Below are 19,817 nucleotides of genomic sequence, written 5' to 3' on the forward strand. Positions count from 1 at the left end.
TAAATATTAAACATACTATCTTTTATTTTAAGAAAAAATTATGTAATAATTACTCATAATTACACTTTTATTAGTTTCTATAAATATATATTTTGACAAATTCTATAAATATCTTTTTTTTTAAATGGAATTCTATAAATATTTGAGAAAGTAAAATCGGAAATTCTTTTAAAACATTGAAAACGTGGCTAGTGGGTAGTGGCCCTTGAACAAATGTATACGTTGTAATCCTAACCCTCCCACGTTTCAAAATTTATACTGCCGGAAATTTCTCAACATTATATATTTTAATTTAATTTCTTTCTTCATGTCCGGTACATACATTCAATTTTTTTTAATATTTTCCTCCTTCTTCTTCTAGGGTTTCGAGTTCTAGTGTCATCCTCTAATGGCGAACAACACCTACTCTAGTGTTTTTTCACTGTACACGCCAGTAACTTAGTCCCTACGATTGAGTTTATCTACCATTATATTGCAAATGGAAAATATAGCGTCGGATTTGAAAGTAACGGAGCTGAAGCAGGGCAGTCTCGGCAAAGCTTACGAAGTTCTGAATTCAGAAGCTTCTTCCATACTCATGTTAACATTTCAATGGAAGGACCTTGAGGAACATTTCAACTCCATTCGTAAGTCTCTCAATGACCAACTTGAAGAACTCGTGGGGCGGGAAAAGAATGTGGAAGCCAGAGAGAAGCAGTCGAAAGCTAAGGAGTCGCAGTTGTCTGTGGAGATTGCGGCGAAAGCAGAGAGTTTGAATGGCGTTGAGAAACATATCGAGGAGCGAAACCATTCGTTGGATTCGTCGACTAAGAAAAAACGCGAAGAACTTGAGGGTACAGTGAAGCAATACCACCATATGCAGAAATCGGTACTGGAGAAGGAGAAGGAGATGGATTATTTGGTGAAAGGTGTCAAAGAGAGGACGAGAAGATTGGATTCTTTGGATAGAATTATTAGGGAAAGGTCTGAGGAAGCTGAGGCTAAGAAGAAAGAACTCGATTCGATTCGAGGAATGTTGAGGAAATGCAAAGACGATCTTGATGTGAAGGAGAGGCAATATCGTTCTGTTCGAGGTGTGGTTGAGGATCACAAGAAAGAAATTGAGCAGAGAGAACAGACGCTCAGAGTGCTTCGGAGTTCAATTCATGAATTTGAGAGAGAAATTAAATTGAATGACGAAAAGCTTAAATCGATTCAGTACACGTTTCTTGAAAAGTGTCTTGAATTTGAGTCAATCGAAAAGAAACTTGAGTTGGTTCGTATGGATGAGGAAGTGATTAAGAAGAGCTTTGTTTCATTGAAAAAATCAGTGGACGAATGTGCTTATGAATTTGATATGAAAGGGAAGCAATTTGAGAGTTTGGTGGAGAATCTTGAAATGAAGGAAAAATCGTTTGAATCGAAAATTGAGGAATTGGGTTTGATCCAAAAAGAGGTCAAAGAAATCCTCGAAGAGGTTGAATCGAAAGAGAAGATTGTTGCTTCTTTACAAAGATTGGTGGAAGAACGTTTTCAAGAACTAGAAAAAAGAGAGCTATGTGAGAAAAGGGTCAGTGATTTTTCTACTTGGAGACAGAGAGAGTTTGAATCAATACCAAAGTCAACTGGGTTATTAGGAGTAAATGAAGAAAATAATCCTAAGCTTGATAAATCAGAAAATAATCTTAACAGCGCGGATTATGTATCATTTGCTAGCTATCAATACAGCATCACTAATGGGCAATACTTGCAAATGCTTTTGGGTGATCAACTAAGGAGGCATGAATTTCGTTGTACTGAACTCTATACTGTTCTTCAAACATCACCAGACCCTCCAAAGTTGGTGTTAGATGCTGTTAAGGGGTTCTACCCTTTGCATTTGAGTAGTGATGATAAGGAGTTTGACCTGAGAATTATAAGAAGGAGCTGCATTCTTTTGTTGGGACAGCTAATGAATACTTCACCAGATATTAGCCCTCAAGTGAGAGAGGAAGCAATGAAATTGGCGGTTGATTGGAAGGCTAGGATGATGGTGATGACTGAGAAAGATAATAGTTTGGAAGTACTGGGTTTTTTGCAGCTTTTGGCTAGCTTTAGACTGTCCTCTGCTTTTGATGCGAATGAGGTTCTCAGTCTTTTTGATATTGTTGACCAGAACAGAGAAGCTGCTGAATTACATCGGGCCCTTTGCATTGCAGACGAAGGACATGGTGAGCTCTTCTGTTTATCTCTCTTCTACCTTTATTGTTTATGAAGTTTTTATACGGTCTCGAAATTAGAAGTTTGTTTATGTTCTCTAGTCACATAATGTTGTGAAAGTAAGAGCTTAATAGCATCTTTCAGATTATTTATGGCATATTATAGTGCTGGGACCCGCAAATGTTGTCAGAATACTTCAATAATATGCTGATTTTAGACAAAGTGGTCCCTGTTACTTACTTTGTCTGGCACTGGCACATCATTATTCATATTCACTGTAAAAGTAGTTAGTGCGAAAGATTCTTTCTCTTTCTTCCCTTACGATGCATGTGAACATATTTAGGTTTTTCAATGTCACTATTTCGTGTACATGGGCATGGCAGCATCAGTTTTTCTTCATTGATATTTCTGGGACAATGCAAGCTTATGGTTTTCATTCAGTTTTTCTTGAAGGGCTGCGCAGCAAATGGAAATACTGCTACATATGCTATCTCCTGTAGTTAATTCTAGAGTTAAAGCACCGTAATTATAACTATAATGAATGTGCAGGTGTTTTCAGGTCCTTATTTTTTGGATGGTTCATATGTAGAGAGTACTACTTAAACAGTGTCCTATTCCGAGCTACTCTATAGTGGCCTAACATCATATGATTAACTGATTGCCTATTGCTATTATAATTTTAAGAAAAACTTTGAAATACACGGTGCAATGCAAGTAATCTGTGTTGTTGTTATGGTTTATTTTCTTGTTCCAAATTTTCTTCTTTCTGCAGTTGACATGGAGCAAGCAGAACATTCGAGGGCTGACGAAGCTGCCCCAAGTTCTCCAAATTTTCAATCCAGTTCAACCACGAGTAAAAGGAGTTCTGAGCATGTTTTACTTGAAGAATTGACACAGGATAAAATTTTAGCTGTTCTTCAAATGCCGAACCCAGCAAAACAAGTGTTGGATATTGTGGAAGAGTCTTTTTCTAAACTTTGGGAGAGTGGAGATGTAGGTTTTCAGGAAAGTGTCATGATGAGTTACATTTCCTTGTTTGAGCAGCTATTGGGGATCTCACCACAAATTGAATCTCAATTGAGAGCAGTTGCAATAAAGGTAGCATGTGAGTGGAAAGAAAAAATAAGAGCCAATACCGAAAACTTTTTGGAGCTTTTGGGATTTCTACAGTTCCTTGGTATATACGGAATTGTTTCAATCTTTGATGATGATGATATTTCGAGTTTTATGGATATGATCACTCAAAATAAACATGCTCTGGAACTAAGTCGTTCCATTGCTTCTGCATATAAGATCCCTTGTAAGTTTATTTTAAATTTTGCTTGCTGCCCTATACAACATGACTTCTTTTTTCGTACTTAGTTGATTGCGCTTGAGATGATTTTGTAAAGCCTGCAATTTATTACTCATGCTGCAGTCTTTATTCAACATCTGATTCAAAGGAAGAAGGTCATTGAGGCAATTAGACTCACTTATGCATTCGAGTTAACTGAAATGTTCGTGCCAGTTAAACTATTAAAAGAGTACATGGACTATGTGAAGAGTTATTTCAGAAAACTTTGTGTGAAAAAGAAATCAACCGAAGAAAAGGTACAATCCCAACTTTTCGAGTGTCAAGATTTGTTCCTCTTTTTTAAAAACTTAAAACTGCCATTTTTGTTGCATGTGTAATCATGAAATACTAAGAACTGCTTACAGGATGAAGCCACTGACGAAGAAATAGCTGCTCTAATGACGGTTGTTGAATGCATCAAAATTTATGGTCTTGAATCTCAACTCTCACCGGACAATATAACAAAACGCATTGCCCTGCTGGAGAAGATAAAGAACGACCGGAGACATTTGGCCTTATTTTTCCAGTCCCAGGATGAGCAACCGCAAGAGCAACAGCCACAACAGGAGCAGCAACAGCAGGCAAGCAGGAGAAGAAGAAAGAACAGTCCAGTCTCTCGTAAACAACCACCAAAGCGAAGTAAAAACAAACATACCCAAGCAACTTCATCGACTCCAAAATCCAGTGGCTCGCCAGTTTCAAAAGTAGTTCCTCAGCAAATGATTTGTCCACCGAATCATCTGATTGGAATTGGAACTGCATTGGCTAGCCGTCTACAGTTTGGTTCAGCTGAAAGCAACAATGTTAGTGTCTTGCCTGATCAGCATGCATCCCATCTATTTACATCTTATTAGTTTTTATACCACGGTTATAAAAACTAATAAGACCTTTACGCCAATGCTTAGTGGAGAGTGAATGAGGAAAATTAGTGGTAAGAATCATCATCATCACTAGGTATTCTTTTGCATTTTTCGTTTATATATTGTACCTAGATGTTCGTTCACGTGGTTCTACTTTACAAATATGGCATTTGTGAAATACACTTAGACCCTCTCATGTAAATTTTGTGGAAAATTTAGAAAAAAAAAAAACTAGATAATGTTATATTTGGTCTAATATTTGTAATTGTGCTCCAATACTCAAAATGCAAATTAACACATGTTAATGATTAATTTAATATTTATTGAGAACATACAAAAATTATATTTTATTATATTTTATCATCTAAATTATGTATTCTAAAAAATTTGTTATTAAAAAATATAAATAAAAATGATATATTATTGGTCAATAATTATCAATTACTCAATTATAATAATTAGTGATAATATGGTAATAAAAATGTAACATTTATTGATATGCTAAATTTAGTTCATATAATATTTTGTGCCAAATTTGACACAATTTTTAACATGTGTCAAATTTGGTACAATTTTGTCTCATTGGTGTTATATATTTTTTTTGTAAGAAATACTAAATTATACAATACAAATTTTTTTGCACTCCATTAGAGATGCTCTTGTTGCAAAAACCCAATACATGGTGGTAGATTTGATCTAGTTCCTAGCTTTAATCTACAGTGGATCAATTACTTCCATTGTTGTTTAACACAAACATGCATTTTGTTTTTTGACTGGAAGACAAGACTAAGATGTCACGCATATTTTTATATATACGTGGGGAGAGTGATATAGTGTGAACTTTTTTGTTTTACACGATTACTCATTTGTTCAATTTATTTATTTACTTCACTATAATTGTATATAATTATGTCATGCATACATCAACTCGTTAGATTGACTCATTTAAAATTTTATTATGTGCTTGTATGCTTTTCCTTTCAGAGATTTTTTCTAATATGATTAGCTTTTTTTTTAAAAAAGAAAAATATGGTATTGGGTTTTTAAAAATACTAATTTCAACTATTTGATATTAAATATAAAATAAATAAGGTTTTTTCCCTAAACTATTATCACTTGCAATTCCTGTTCTAAATTTTTCACGTTGTTAAAAATTCATTCTGAATTATGCACTGTTACTGAATATGAGAATTTTGTTAATTTCTGGGTAGCATTGCTGATCGAAGGCTGATTTGATAGTCCACATTAGTGTCACGTGTATAATTAATTAAAAAAATAAAAAATAATTAAAAATGATATATATTTTTTATTTTATTTTATAAAAATATTTTTTTACTTCTTTTTATTTAAATATTAAAAAAATCCTATACAATAGTAACTTGAATAGTATTTTATTTTTACTAATTCCTTTAGTTCTATTTGCATGTACAATAAATTTATTGTTTGATTAATTATGCCTTTTTCTCAAAGATGGTGAATTTTAAAAATTAAATACATCAAACAAATAAAACAAATAATGTTTTATGAATTGGAGTAGAAAATGATGATGTGACTAGTAGAAAAGTGATATTTCTCAAAGAAAAAAGAAGAAAGAAAATTGTAAATTATTGGGTAGTGGTGGCTGAGGTCGTATTATAATCATACAATATTTATTAATTTACAATTTTAATATAATCATACTTTTCTTCTCCAATTCATAAAATATTTTTTTATTTGTTTAGTTTTTAAAATTCACTATCTTTGAGGAAAAAAATTGAAGCATAATTAATAAAACAAGAAATTTATTGTACACTCAAATAAAACTAAAGCAAATAGTACAGATAAAATACTATTAAAGTTACTATTTTATATGATTTTTTTAATATTTAAATAAAATAGAAGTAAAAAATATTTTTATATAAAAAAGGAAAAAAGTATTATTTTTACATTATTTAAATTTTTTTTAATTAATTATACACGTGGCAGTGCCATGTCAGTGCCCAAACAGCCAAAAATCAGCCTTCTGTAAGTCACGTCACCCAGAAACTAACAGAAGTCCTATATTCGGTAACAGTGCATTGTTCGAGGGAAATTTTTAACAACTTGAAAAATTTGGAGGGCACGAATTACAAATGGTAATAATTCGAAGGAAAACATCTTATTTATTTTTAAATATATGGTGAACATATATTAAAGGGTTTATGCCTTTTTAGACTATGTATTTTGGCTCATTACTTGTTTGGATCCTGTATTTTGACAAATTACTTTTTGGACCCTGTGTTTTATAAAATAGTTCAAAAAAACCCATAAACCCGATTTTGATCAAAGTTTTTTGAACTAAAATCACAAATAATTCATCAAACTAATAATTCAGAACAAAAATACAGTCAATCTGCCTAAGAACTGTGTTATTATATTCAATTTTTTGTTCATCAAAATTAGGTTAAGGGGCCTATTTAAACCATTTTACAAACACACAGGATTCAAAAAATAATTTGTCAAAACACAGGATCTAAACAGGTAATAAGTCAAAATACATACACAAAAAAAAAAGTTATCTCACACTCTCTTTTCCAGAAAAAGAAAATGTATCGTCCCTTTGTGGAAATGATATTTCTTTTCTTGATATTTTTACACCTTATCTTTGTCATTTCTTAGATCGAAATGACATTTCTAACCTTAAATCATTTATTTATTGAAGAGATATTTGTAGTCAAAATACTCAATGCTTACGGAATGTAACATTTAAATACTCAAGTTTTTTTTTACAAGAAAAATACCAAGTCGTTAAAATGTAGCATTTAAATACCCAATTTTTTTTGTTGGCGAAAAAATACCCAAACTTGCTAAAACGTTTTACCTTTATTATCAAATAGTTAAAAAAGATTAATATAAATGTATTTTAAGTTATAAAAATTATATAAAAAAATAAACAACAATAACCTAAATTAATTTTAAAATTGAAAAAATAGTTTATTTAATGAAAAAAATATTTTTGATTGAAAATAGGTATAAGAAAAATCAATAACTAAAAATCTATTAAAAGAGAAAAAAAGTTATTAAAAACGTTAATATAATAAAAAGAATATTTATTTATTATTTTCATTAAATAAAACTATATTTTAATTTTAGAATTAATTTAGGCTATTTTTATATTTTTATAATTTTAATGATTTTTTATAACTTTAAATACATTTGTACCCAATGTTTGGATTTTGTACGTGGCATAGACCCAATGTTTATTTTTAGTGGCAATAGTACCCAAAATCAGTAAATGTGTAATTCCGTCAGTCTCCTCCGTTAGGTCTGTTAATAAGTTGATTAGGTAGACACATGTCATGGTTTTATTAGTCCAAATCATAATTATTTTTAAAGTATTATTGAGCTGGACCAATCACGGAGTGACACGTGTTGGTCCAGTCATCACGAAACGGAGACCTAACAGAGGAGGCTAACAAAATTACACTTTTACTGACCTTGGGTACTATTTCCACTAAAAATAAACATTGGGTCTATGCTGCGTACAAAACCCAAACATTGGGTACTTATGCAGCAAATATCCCATTTTGTTTAACTATTTAGGTAGTAAATGTGCAACGTTTTAACAACTTTGAGTATTTTTGCTGCAAAAAAAAAAAATTGAGTATATAAATGTTACATTTTAGCAACTTTAGGTATTTTTCCTGTAAAAAAAAGTTTGGGTATTTAAATATTACTTTTGTTAAACATTGAGTAATTTTTACGCAAATAACCCTTTATTAAATATCAATTTTCTTTTCTATAATGATCATGGTTGACAAATCTCTTATAGTTAAATGCATAAGATAAAGTATAAGTTTTAGCTTATTTTTCTGTTTAGATAACTATTTTATAAATACTTTTTTTAATGAAAAATTATTTTCAAAGTGTTTGGATATTAATTAAAAAAAGTTTATGATTAAATTAAAAAAATAAAATTATTATAATTTAAAAAATAGCTTCTCAAAAAAGTATTTTGAAAAAAAGTTAGAAATCCTAATTTATCCAAAAGAAGACTTTTTTTTTTTAAAAATTAAAAAAACAATTTTAATTTTTTACTCAAACAATCTTAAAAGTATTTTTTTAACCCAAAAACCTAAAATCAGCTTAAAATAAGCTTTTAAGTTTAGTCAAAGAGGACTAATATATCTTACTTCCAAATCAAGTTATTAACTAATGCAAGCATCCACGTTAGTATGTTCATGTCACCACACATTTTATGTGAGAAAATATAAAACCAAGTTCACTTTGAAGAACTCGTGCATTTTTCATACTCAAATTTTCCATGAAGAAGTAATGTATTAATGTTTTTTTTATTTGTCATAATTAGAGAAAGTTTTTGTTCAAGAAAGATTATAAACATGGGAATGGTCTAAACGACCTCCCTAGTTCTCTCTTATTGAAATTAAATGCAAAAAATTATCCATTTGGATCATTGGTTAGTCAACTATATATTATTATATTCTAGGGATACTTCTATGGGTGTACTTTTTATTCTTTCTCTCCTCATTTTTTTTATTTTTCCCATTACACACACCTCATAAAATTTAAAAATTTCTTTTTACATCTCTTTCTAATTTTCATTTGGCACAACTCAATATTTTCTTGGATTGATTCTGTACCTTTATTTAGTAACTCCTTTTGTTCATTAATTTGTTCAGATGAAAATTGAATCAGTTCATAATTCCATCTGCTCAGCCAAACTCACAAATTTTGAATAGCTCTAATAACAAGATCATTATTGTATTAAATCGAATGAGTCAATATAACCCATTTAGCTCGAAGAAGCTCGCAAATTTTGTTAGCTTAGATGAGATCATTATTAATTATTTTAATATTACAATATTTACTATATGGATATATATATAATACAATTCTTTTATAGGGACTTCACTTTAAGCCCTACTGGTAGGGCTTTCAGTGTTTCTCGACCCATGAACAGTTTTCGGCGCGACTTTTTTTTATGATCGTGTATATTGTAGCTATTTAGAGCATCCTGCAAATTTTTAGAAAATTCCGAATAGTTTACAGTACCGAAAACTAGGTTCAAACATGTTGTTTTCCACGGGCATAAAAAAAATTAGTCACTCGTGCAACAACATATTTGAACCTAGTTTTCGGTACTGTAAATTATTCAAAATTTTCTGAAAATTTGTAGGATGCTCTAAATAGCTACAATATACACGGTCATAAAAAAAATCGCTCCGAAAACTGTTCACGGGTTGTAAACACTGAAAGCCCAACCGGTAGGGCTTAAAGTAAATCCCCATAGGAGAATTCCCTATATATGTATATGTCCTATGGTATTATTATTTTAAATTTAAATTAAAATATACTAAACTCAATATGAAATTAAATCAATCGCAGCTGCTCACCAACTGATATTACTAATAACTCTTCTTTGGTTGAGGAAAATTGGTTGTTTACTTTAGATCTTCAATGCTTCGCTTTGATATTTTTTCTTAATTTCAACTCAATTTCTTTGGTACATTTCTCAACATATCTCTTCTTCTTACCTAAAATATCTTCTTTCAACTCAGCGATATATTCAATATTCATTCCTTGATATTCTTGTATAATAGGACCATTTAGAATGTCCAATTTATTCTCAGCATTTAAGACAGATAATGGATTTATGTGAACAAACTCCCTCTCTTTCTCTTCAATTGTTATCCCAACATCATGACATTGTTTCCAACTGTTTCTCTTTGAATTCTGAAAATCCTAGTAGCTACTTGTTAAAATCAAGATCAACTAACACATAATATTCTAAAAAACAGAACGAATCTGAATAGTAGAACTTTATTGCAACAAGTCTGATTCTTGACAAAACAACAAGTTTAACAACGTGTCTCAAAGTTTACAAAACTTTATCATACAAAGAACAAGATTACTTAGATCTAAATCTAGATCTTATACAGTTCATGAAACAAAAGCTTTATGAAATCCCTTCAGCCAAGCTACACCAATCGACATCTCCTTGAATCACGATCTGATCTCCCACCAGATCCACTTTCAGCTACAACTACCTCAGCAGAACTACTTGTACCTGCACTGAAACTCTTAAAAAAACAAGACCAAAAATACCAAGATGAAGATGATATAAAAACCCTAGTTCTAAGCTCACACTCTCTAATCTTGTCAATATTTTTGATACAAAGAGAGTTATTTATGGTCAGTAACCAAAACACACTTTTTTTTTACTAACTAACAAACAAAAGACATTAAATGCTGACTTAACAGATGCAGTTAAAATATTCAACAGAAAAGCTAACGTCTTAAATTTATAACAAACTCAAAACTTACAAAATAAAGATGCAACAACAGACATCACAGTTAACACTGTGAAAAGATAATTTTGCCAACAAACAAATAAGACACTTACAAATTCCATCCCTTGATTTTACAATTCCAGCAAATAAACTTTCAATAAAAAAAAATATCCTCAGTTGAACTAATATTTATTCATTTTCACAACAAAATCAAGCGAAAAGCTAAAGTGGGCATACCTTTATTCTTTTGGCTTGTTTGACATAATTTTAGAAAAAAGATAGTTAGAGAAATCATGTTGTCTTGTATGAAAGCCAAGTCTCAGGTGACATTGTTCTGCAAGAAATCAAAGAACATTTTTTTTTAAACTTTCCATAAGCATAAACATGCAAGTGATGCATGAACTCCCTAGAAGTGAGTTAATAATAAGAATCTTCACAATTAACTTCAACGTCCAAAATCCACAATAAGCACATACATGCTCAATCACATACTCAAAAGCAAGAGAATAGTATAGAGTGTGATGCTGATTACTTGAATGGCCTTGAGTTCATCTTTAGCGTAAAACCAATGACTTTTTTTAGGGCCGTTTGGTACATAAGTATATTGCATGGGATAAAGATAAATTTAATACTAACTAAAGTATTTGATTGAATAAAATATTATATTGATTTTAATGTGTAACATTATTTAATTTAAAAAATATATATATAATATATGTGAGTTCCACTGAGAGCATCTCCAGTGGGAGTTACCTTTCATAAAGCTTACTTTTGGTGGTTTTTTTAACAAAGATTGCCAAGCAAAGTTGCCACTGCTTGGCAACGATGCTCATTGTTTTAAAAAAAGAAAAAAAATGTGATTGGCTACTTTTAATAACAAATTAATATATAATTTTGAGAAACAACTTCCATCGTTGCCTACGTTGGATATGCTTTAAGAGCAGCCACAATGAAGTGGCTCGTTGGGTGGCCCATTGATTATTTTCTGACAAGCACCGTAGCTTGTTTTTTTTAAAGCATTGGAGAGCTTTAATATTTAAGCATCAGAGGCAACGGTGGTTTTTTTTTTTTAATTATACACATATAAATGTAATATTTGGAGTGGCTTAGAATTAGAACATTTTTATGAAAAAAGTTGCTAAAAATGATGTGGATGAGAGAGAAAATAAAAAATTATATTTTTAGATGATTTTGAGATGTTAAGCAACTAATAAGTAGCTATCATTGGAGTTGCTCAGTGAGCATCACCAACCCTAACAACTTTATATATGTTGCCAAAAGAATTTAAATATTATTTTTTTTCTATCTCATCCGCGTAACATTATTTGCCCAACTACCTTGCAATATCACTTGGCAATAAAACTGACAAAACTCAGTCAAGCAACAAAAGTTTCACCTGCCTAGAGATGCTCTAATATAAGAATATGTAATTGCATTGGGATCCGAACTAGTAAAAATTGAGGACCACCATTTTTTTTTTAGTGTGGTAGAAATAATCTCACAATTTTGGTTGAGACTAATAAAAGGATCGGTACTTTTTGAGTTTGAGATAAATATTCTCACACTTTTTGTTGGGATTAGTAAGAGATAAGTACCATCACTTTTTTGAGTGTGGTAGAAATAATCTCACACTTTTAGTGGGACTGAATAAGAGATCCCAAACAAGTGAGACTATTTTGAGTGGGGTGGATAATTAATCTTAGTTCCACTTTGCAACAAGCATATCAATTATCATAAAGATAAATAATCCTTATCCTAGTTCTAGTTTTATGTAGCACACCACCCCATTTGGACTCAGAAAAGAGCATGTGGGGTTTTCCTAAGTAGATTCGTCTAGAGAAAAATGAGAAACTTTTTTCTGTATAGATCAATAAACTTAAAACTTCACAAGCATTAAGGCAACTTTACTCTTATTTCTAAGTTGAATACCAGCAACTTCACTCTGTCTTCTTATTGTTCTAATGTCATCAAAACTCTTTGGAATCCCAATGAGGTGAAGAAGGATTGTCAATGGGTGTCTTGGTGAAGTCTATGAAAGAGTCTGATATATTTATTCATCGTTCTAAGATTTTTCATTTCTAGAAAGTGAGCTAATAACAAGAATCTTCACAATTAACTTCAACTTCCAAAATCGACAATAAGGAGAGACATAGGATATGAAAGTGAGCTAATAATAAGAATTTTCACAATAAACACTATTTAATTACATAGTGTAATGATCCTTAGATTAGGAGGACATTACAAAATCTTTGCTCCATGGCTTCTTAAGAAGGGAATTTGGGATTAATCTTTTCATGGAAACTACAGTGTGGCCGTTTTGATTTTGAGAATATTGGACTGTGTATTGTAACTCAGGGTGTTGGAATTTCCCAGTGGTTTTTTACTCTTGGGGTTTTAATGAGGCCAAGTTTTTCTAAAAAAAGAACAAGACCCATGTGGGCTTTCCTCAGTTTGTCTATTCGTATAGAGAAAAATGAGATTTTTTCCTCTTTAGATCAAGAAACTTAGAAATTCAGAAGCATTAAAGAATGGAAAAGAGAGAGAAAGAAAGGCAAATAAAGCAGAGAGAGAAAGAAAGGTCTATGGAGATTTTTTTTTGTTGATTATTAGGCTCCTAACTATGTAAAACTGCCTTGTGTGTATAACAAAAAAAATTACTTTAAATGGCAGGCCACTTGATTTTTGTATAACAAAATTAAAACTTACTTCCCAAACACAGAAGAGGTACTATTTAAAAAAAAAAAAAAAAAAGCAGAAGAGGTTACCTGAAGACCGTTACCTAGCTTTTTCCATTTTGTTCTTCTTCTTCTTCTCTTGCATCATCTTCTATGAAATGGGTTTTGGAAAAGCACTTTTGTGATATGACTACTCACTCTTTTTATCTTTATTGTTTCTTAAATGGAGTCTCTTGAAAGATTAAAGGAAGAAGAAGAGCCTTGTATGTACCTTATGGGAATTTAACTAACATTTTCTAGGAGTATTTTTGTTTTCTTGGAAATGATTTGAATGTTTTTGGGAGAAAATTTATTTTTTATTTAAAATAAAATACAAAAATTATTTAATGCTTTAAGACCCAATTTTCTGGTTGTTACCTTTCACGTGAGTGTCTTTTTAGGTAACATTTCTAAGAATGAAAAAAATAAGCACTTCTACTTCATTTATTTCTCTCGGTCATGGTCATGATTATTTATAGGTATCTCTACAATAATTAAATTTAGAGTAAAAATAATTGCACTCAGTCTATCCGTTCAAATATTAGCACATTGAGGTGCCAATTTTTTTTAAAAAAATTAATTACATTTATCTAAATGGAAATTCATTGTTTTAAAAAGCAATGTTTAGGTCTATATAATATTTAAGTGTATATATCATTACTCTTCAATTTAATATAATATATTTATTTAACATATTAACGTAAATAACTACACGTCATTTTTTTTTTAAACCATTTTAGAAAATCGGACCACCTATGCTATTACTAGGGCCGGCCCTGAAAAAAAGTGGGTCTAAGACGGTTTTAATAAATTTGAAAAAAATAGACCCTTTTGTATATGTAATTTTTTAATGTAATTTTAAATAAAATTAAACTAATATTTAGTAATATAAATACATTCCAAATTGACCTTGATTTTTGGGCCCTGGGTAGGGGTAGGCCCTAGGCACGGGCCTAGCCCGCCTATGCCCAGGGCCGACCCTGGCTATTACTTACTCATCAAAGAAGAAAAGTCCAAAAAACACAAATGTTGCGTTTAGTAAAATTTTTGTTTTCAAATTTTTTAAACTCAAAAATAAAAATAAAAATATATTTTTGTTTTATATTTTTTGATTTTTTTTCTGTTTTTTTAAAATAAAAATAAAAATGTGTTTGGTAATTTTTATTTTTATTTTTTGTTTGAAAAAAAAAAAAAAATTGTGACCACTATTTATTATTTTAAAATAAAAAATAAGAAAATTATAGTAAAAAAAGATCATATTAATAATATCCAAGTAATCTCAAATTTCAAAACTTAATATTTATCCATGAGATAATATAAAATCAATAAAGTCTACATAGTAAAATAAAAATGTATGAATTGATAATTATCTAAACTTAAAGTAAAGTATTAAACGAGTCATAACAATCAACTAATGTATTTACTCAATCTCACTATCATCGACTAGTTCTCCATATATGATCAACAATTTCATCACAAACATGAGCCATTTCACATATATGAGTTCTAGAAATACTGAACTCTACACTATTAGTCAAACTTTCATCTGTGCTTTGTAAAGTAGTGGCCTGTACTTCAGAATTTCCTTCACCTCCATCAAAATATACATCTGTTTCTGCATTTGTCCTTATAAAATTGTGAATCTCACAACAAGCAATGACAATGTACTTTTGTATTCTTAGATCATATGACGGCATTTGTTTTAGGATTGGAAAGCGAGCCTTCAACACGCCGAAACACCGTTCAATGATATTTCTTAAGGAAGATGAAATTCCGTTTTTTATAATTACCAAATTAATTATTCAAATTAAATAATTAATTGTTGAACTGTTACAGAAATGTTTAAACAGACACAAAGGCTGTTTGAACAGAAACCAGATATGTTTAAACAGTTTGTGACCAAAAGATAAAAACGAACATAAAGTAAAGAACACACGAATTTTTACGTGGTATCAGCAATCTTTGCAGATTGCTACTAGTCCACGAGGCCACGCCCAGAGAATGAAATTTATTAGAAGAATATCTAAACGATTACAAAACCAAATTGACTTATACAAATAAAGACTCCCTCTTGAATTTGTCGCAACTGTTGTAATCTAAACTCCTAATCAAATTTCTGAAGTGCTAAGATCTTGAACTCCAAATCATAACACTCGCACTTTTCCTCCCGAAAAGTGACTCACGAACAAGACTTCTCCCGAAGCTTGATGACCAATGTCCAAGTGTATTCAACCTGCACAATTAACACAAAGAAAACAATACAGAAGTACACTGTAATAAACCACTAAGAACTTGCTGGACTCAAGTTTTTCACATAATAAAAAGTCTCTCTAAAACTTGAAAAATATTTTGAAAATAATACACCAAGAGAGATGATAAAAAACCAGCGACCTAAGGATAATTATATACATTTTAGAATCCCTTTAGGTCGTGGAAAACAAATCAGAAACCAATCAGCCAATAAATGGAAAATCTTCCAAAACAGGAAACTCAGAATCTGTTCAAACAGACTGGCAATCCGTTCAAACAGATTCATTAAACCTGGACAGTTTTTTAAACCAGTTTCCCTAAATAAATAAGGAAACTATATATACTTTATCTCTGCAAGCTGTACACGATTCCTGCATAAAATAAATACCAATAATTTCTAATTTAAGAAAAGATATTCTTTTATAGGAAATTATATATTTATTTTATTAACATATGAATAATAATCTGATTATAAAAAGGCACATTTCAACAAAACAGGAAACTACCCATTTTCGAAATTTACCACTCAATATTACAAAACAGGAAACTACCCATTTCGAAAATACTCATTTAATTAATTTTGTCAATATTGTCAAATATGCCAATAAAGGATTTTACAGAAGAGTGTCGATAATTGAAAAGCTCTTTTTTCCTATGGGATTAAGATCTGTGTACTGTCCCAAATGATACATTTCCCCTCGATATGGTGAAAGAAACCCAGGCATGTTTGTATAGCCAGAATCAACAAAATAATGTTTTCCTGATCTAATGATAATTCATGTTAATTTTTACTTATAGATATTTAATATAAAATAATGTCAAACAACATAATAAGTTTGATAAATACTTACCTTGGGGTGGCATTGGAAATCCATAATCTGAGTTTGTGGCACATTCTAGAAGAATCTGTGCATCATTAGTTGATCCTTCCCATCTAGGGACAACGTATGTGAACTTCATGTCAAATGAACATACACACATAACATTCTGAGTTGTATCCACTTTCCGACCTCGATATGGTATTTGTTCATCAATTGGAACATGTGCAGAAACATGAGTCCCATCTATAGCTCCAACACAATTCTAAAATATAAAATAAATTATTATAATTTTTTTATTAAATATTGAAAAGAAAGGAAAAAAAAATAATTCAAATTTTTGTACCTTAAAAAATGGATAGTATCTTGGATCGAATCGAATTTGTGGAGGAGTTACATTAAATGAAGGTGGAGTAATTAGTTCTTTGGATAGACAACATATTGCCTTCAAAACCTTCATAAAATAATGAGATGTGGTTGAGGTGGAGTGCTGAAATCGTTCAGCAACCACACGATGCTATTCATTATGGCCAATCACAAATAAGAACATACCCACTTGTTCTTCAACAGACAAATATCGTGAGTTCTTCAATAATTTTTTTTCCTTTAGAACACCACCAAATAGTTTGAAGACATCTTTGTTCATTCTGAACAAATCATAACACCTACTCCAATGGCCGTGCAACACTTCCATAACATATTCATGGCCTGAAAGAGCTGAATTTCTACAAGGTTGCTTAGATGGATATAATTGATAATATTCCTCGCAAGCAAAATATAGCAAAATCTCTCCAAATTCATCATTTGAATCGTCCAGTAAATTATCCTTGTTGAACCAAGCAACGTTTAAAGACATTTTATCCTGATAGTAGAAAAAACTTTTAAATTTTACATTCAATATATAAAAATATATAAACACTCAAAGTCAAAGTCAAACCATAAAACAAAATAAACAAAACAAGTCATTGAGTCAATAGCTAAACAGAGTCATCCAGTCAATAGCTAAACAAAGTCATACAGTCAATAGCTAACAAGTCATCCAGTCAATAGCTAAACAAAGTCATCTAGTCAATAGCTAAACAAATTCATACAGTCAATAACTAACAAGGTCATCCAGTCAATAGCTAAACAAAACTAAAGTTAATAGCTAAACAAAGTCATCTTGTTCATAGCTAAACAAAGTCTAAACTTTTCACTTCAAATTCAGCAATCAATCTATTCTTCTATGCTCTGGCATCTTTAGAAACAATGCTCTGGACACCTCGTTCTCAAACTTCTCAAATGCTTTTGTGTATACTTCTCCACTAATTCCATCAATTTGATTAAGAGCTTCAACACTCTCATCCAATAAGTAATGTGATGTAGATGTTGCCATTGATCTCTCTATCAATTCTGTCTTTTGCTTTGCAGTTTCATTATATGTTGCCAGTGCATCTGCCAAAGCTGATGAGAACTTTGATTTTTTTCTTGATCGAGAGTTCGAAGTGGTTGTTGATTTACCTCTTCTTTTGCTACCATCCTCATCAAAACCACTTTCTTTATTTCTAGTAGAAAGACTTATCAATGTTGCATCATCATTATTATGATCTCCATCATTAGAAGGACTTCGAGTTGAAGGATGAGCATTGGAACCCGTTGCAGTAGTATCACCAAAGATAGTGCATAATTTCTCATAAAACTTACAACCTTTCTTTCTAAATATTTTAGCAGACTTGTTAACCTACATGAAATGAAATTATATTGATAAAATATACCAATACCTATTAAACTAAAACAAGCATAAAATCCATTTTAAATAATTTTTACCTGTATAAGTTTATCCCAAACTTCATCAGTCGCATTAACTTCTCTAGTCACTGCATTGTATCCCATACCAGTCTCTTTCAGTAAAGACTTAAAATCCTTATGCTTTTGCTTTAGTTGATTTTATATGTTCCTTAGTTGCATATTAGTATAATTTCTTTTTGTTCGTGCATAAAGCTCTTCCTTTATATATTTACATGATTGCTTTGTAAAGGTTGTAATATTCTTATTTCCCTTTAAAACTTCTTCTTCCATAAGTTCAATGAAAATTTCTTCATGCCTTTGAGTCCAAACAGAAGCCTCGTCATTATTCTCAATAATAAGAACTTCATTATCAACACCTGCCATCTAGGTAAGACCTAAGGATTCAATAAGAATTCTAAATGCAAATACAAGACTATTCCAAAATAAACAACCATTTCAAGAACAACAATAAGAAATTAGATTTATGCCATATATTTTCTATCCAAACACAACACCAGAGACTATTCCTAAATGTAAATGCCCTGATGTACTGATGGATGTAAATGCCCTGCGATATTCTTTTTGGATAGGGGTGCCACTGTTAATTTTTTTTAAGGAATATATCACCTTCTTGTGAATCAACTAAACTTTCATACAAAATTTTTATCTGTCACAATTGCTTATATACTAAAGTCGAGGCATAAATTTTTATCAGACAAGGAGACATACGAAGCCATAGATAAACCAGCGAAACTGTAGGATAAGAGAGCGCATCAGTTAGCTATAGAAGTCATTCGCGATTTTGTTGCTTCCCAGCCAAATGGAAAAAGTGAATGAGTTATTTGCATTTATGTTGTTGCTTAGCAAAACACAGCCAAGGCAAACTAGGAATAATAGCTGTTATATGTATCTTTTTAAGTTGTTATCCTTCAGTAACAACTGGAAGGGATATACTCTCTAGATTAGGTATTATTATGTATTGAGATTGCATTTTCATGTCTTCGTTACCCAGGATTTGTAAAATAACGTGGGTCTTGTTTTTTTTGTATCCCTTTGTAAGAGTAATGAGTGTGTTCCTCATCTGTGATTTTTGTAATAAGATAAGTTTTGCCCACATTTCCATTACAAAAAAAGTGTTTTAAGAGGCATATGTGTTATTATGCAAAAGTTGTTCAAGATATTGGACCATTGATTCCACAAGAAATCTTATCTAGAATTTGCAAGAACTCAGATTATCGAGGGTGTCCAACCTATAAAATTTTCCTAGACTTGAGTTATGACCATATATATTTATAGTTTAAACTATTGTTTTGAAAAACTTATTGTTAAGGGGGTAGTTGCTCTTCCTTGGAAGTATGGATTTTTGAGTGTTCTTTTGAACCAAATATGTCTCTCCCTAGACTTATGACCTATATATACACTATTGTTTTGAAGATCTTATAACATTCTATTGGTAAGAGGGTAGTTGCTCTTCCTTACATATATGGATTTTTGAGTGTTCTTTCTCTACCATTGAAAAGTTGAACCAAGTGTTCCACAGGAAATCTTATCCAGAGTTTGCAAGAATAGTACCTTTACCAACCTAATTAATCTGCCTAGACTTGTAATGTGACCTATTGACATTTAAT

At 30.9% G+C, this 19,817-nt stretch overlaps 2 protein-coding genes and 1 long non-coding RNA gene across 3 annotated transcripts; 1 reads left to right on the plus strand and 2 right to left on the minus strand.

Annotated features, from left to right (window-relative positions):
• The first annotated feature begins 301 nt into the window (after positions 1 to 301).
• On the plus strand, positions 302 to 4,688 carry LOC133790825 (FRIGIDA-like protein 5). The gene is made up of 4 exons (XM_062228609.1): positions 302 to 2,189; positions 2,951 to 3,478; positions 3,596 to 3,768; positions 3,877 to 4,688. Exons 1-4 carry the CDS (start codon positions 479 to 481, stop codon positions 4,363 to 4,365), a joined length of 2,901 nt encoding a protein of 966 aa, XP_062084593.1. The 5' UTR covers positions 302 to 478; the 3' UTR covers positions 4,366 to 4,688.
• Positions 4,689 to 10,152: 5,464 nt separating this feature from the next.
• LOC133789482 (uncharacterized) lies at positions 10,153 to 13,641 on the minus strand. Its single transcript, XR_009873569.1, has 3 exons — positions 13,406 to 13,641; positions 10,878 to 10,974; positions 10,153 to 10,417 (listed from the first exon to the last, which is right to left on the minus strand). It is a non-coding gene; the product is annotated as an uncharacterized LOC133789482 (long non-coding RNA).
• A 3,991-nt stretch (positions 13,642 to 17,632) lies between these two features.
• On the minus strand, positions 17,633 to 18,573 carry LOC133791432 (uncharacterized). Its single transcript, XM_062229362.1, has 3 exons — positions 18,423 to 18,573; positions 18,229 to 18,278; positions 17,633 to 18,142 (listed from the first exon to the last, which is right to left on the minus strand). Exons 1-3 carry the CDS (start codon positions 18,571 to 18,573, stop codon positions 17,633 to 17,635), a joined length of 711 nt encoding a protein of 236 aa, XP_062085346.1.
• Between the last annotated feature and the right edge of the window lie 1,244 nt (positions 18,574 to 19,817).

Source organism: Humulus lupulus, chromosome 7, assembly GCF_963169125.1.
Source record: "Humulus lupulus chromosome 7, drHumLupu1.1, whole genome shotgun sequence".
Lineage (NCBI taxonomy): Eukaryota > Viridiplantae > Streptophyta > Magnoliopsida > Rosales > Cannabaceae > Humulus > Humulus lupulus.

Coding starts and splice junctions, on each gene's coding strand:
- LOC133790825 (XM_062228609.1), top strand. CDS start 479: ATGGAAAATATAGCGTCGGATTTGAAAGTAACGGAGCTGAAGCAGGGC. Junction 2,190..2,950: donor CATTGCAGACGAAGGACATG/GTGAGCTCTTCT, acceptor TTCTTTCTGCAG/TTGACATGGAGCAAGCAGAA. Junction 3,769..3,876: donor AGAAATCAACCGAAGAAAAG/GTACAATCCCAA, acceptor AACTGCTTACAG/GATGAAGCCACTGACGAAGA.
- LOC133791432 (XM_062229362.1), bottom strand. CDS start 18,573: ATGGCAGGTGTTGATAATGAAGTTCTTATTATTGAGAATAATGACGAG. Junction 18,279..18,422: donor AACCTTTACAAAGCAATCAT/GTAAATATATAA, acceptor GATACAATGCAG/TGACTAGAGAAGTTAATGCG. Junction 18,143..18,228: donor TTTGGGATAAACTTATACAG/GTAAAAATTATT, acceptor CATTTCATGTAG/GTTAACAAGTCTGCTAAAAT.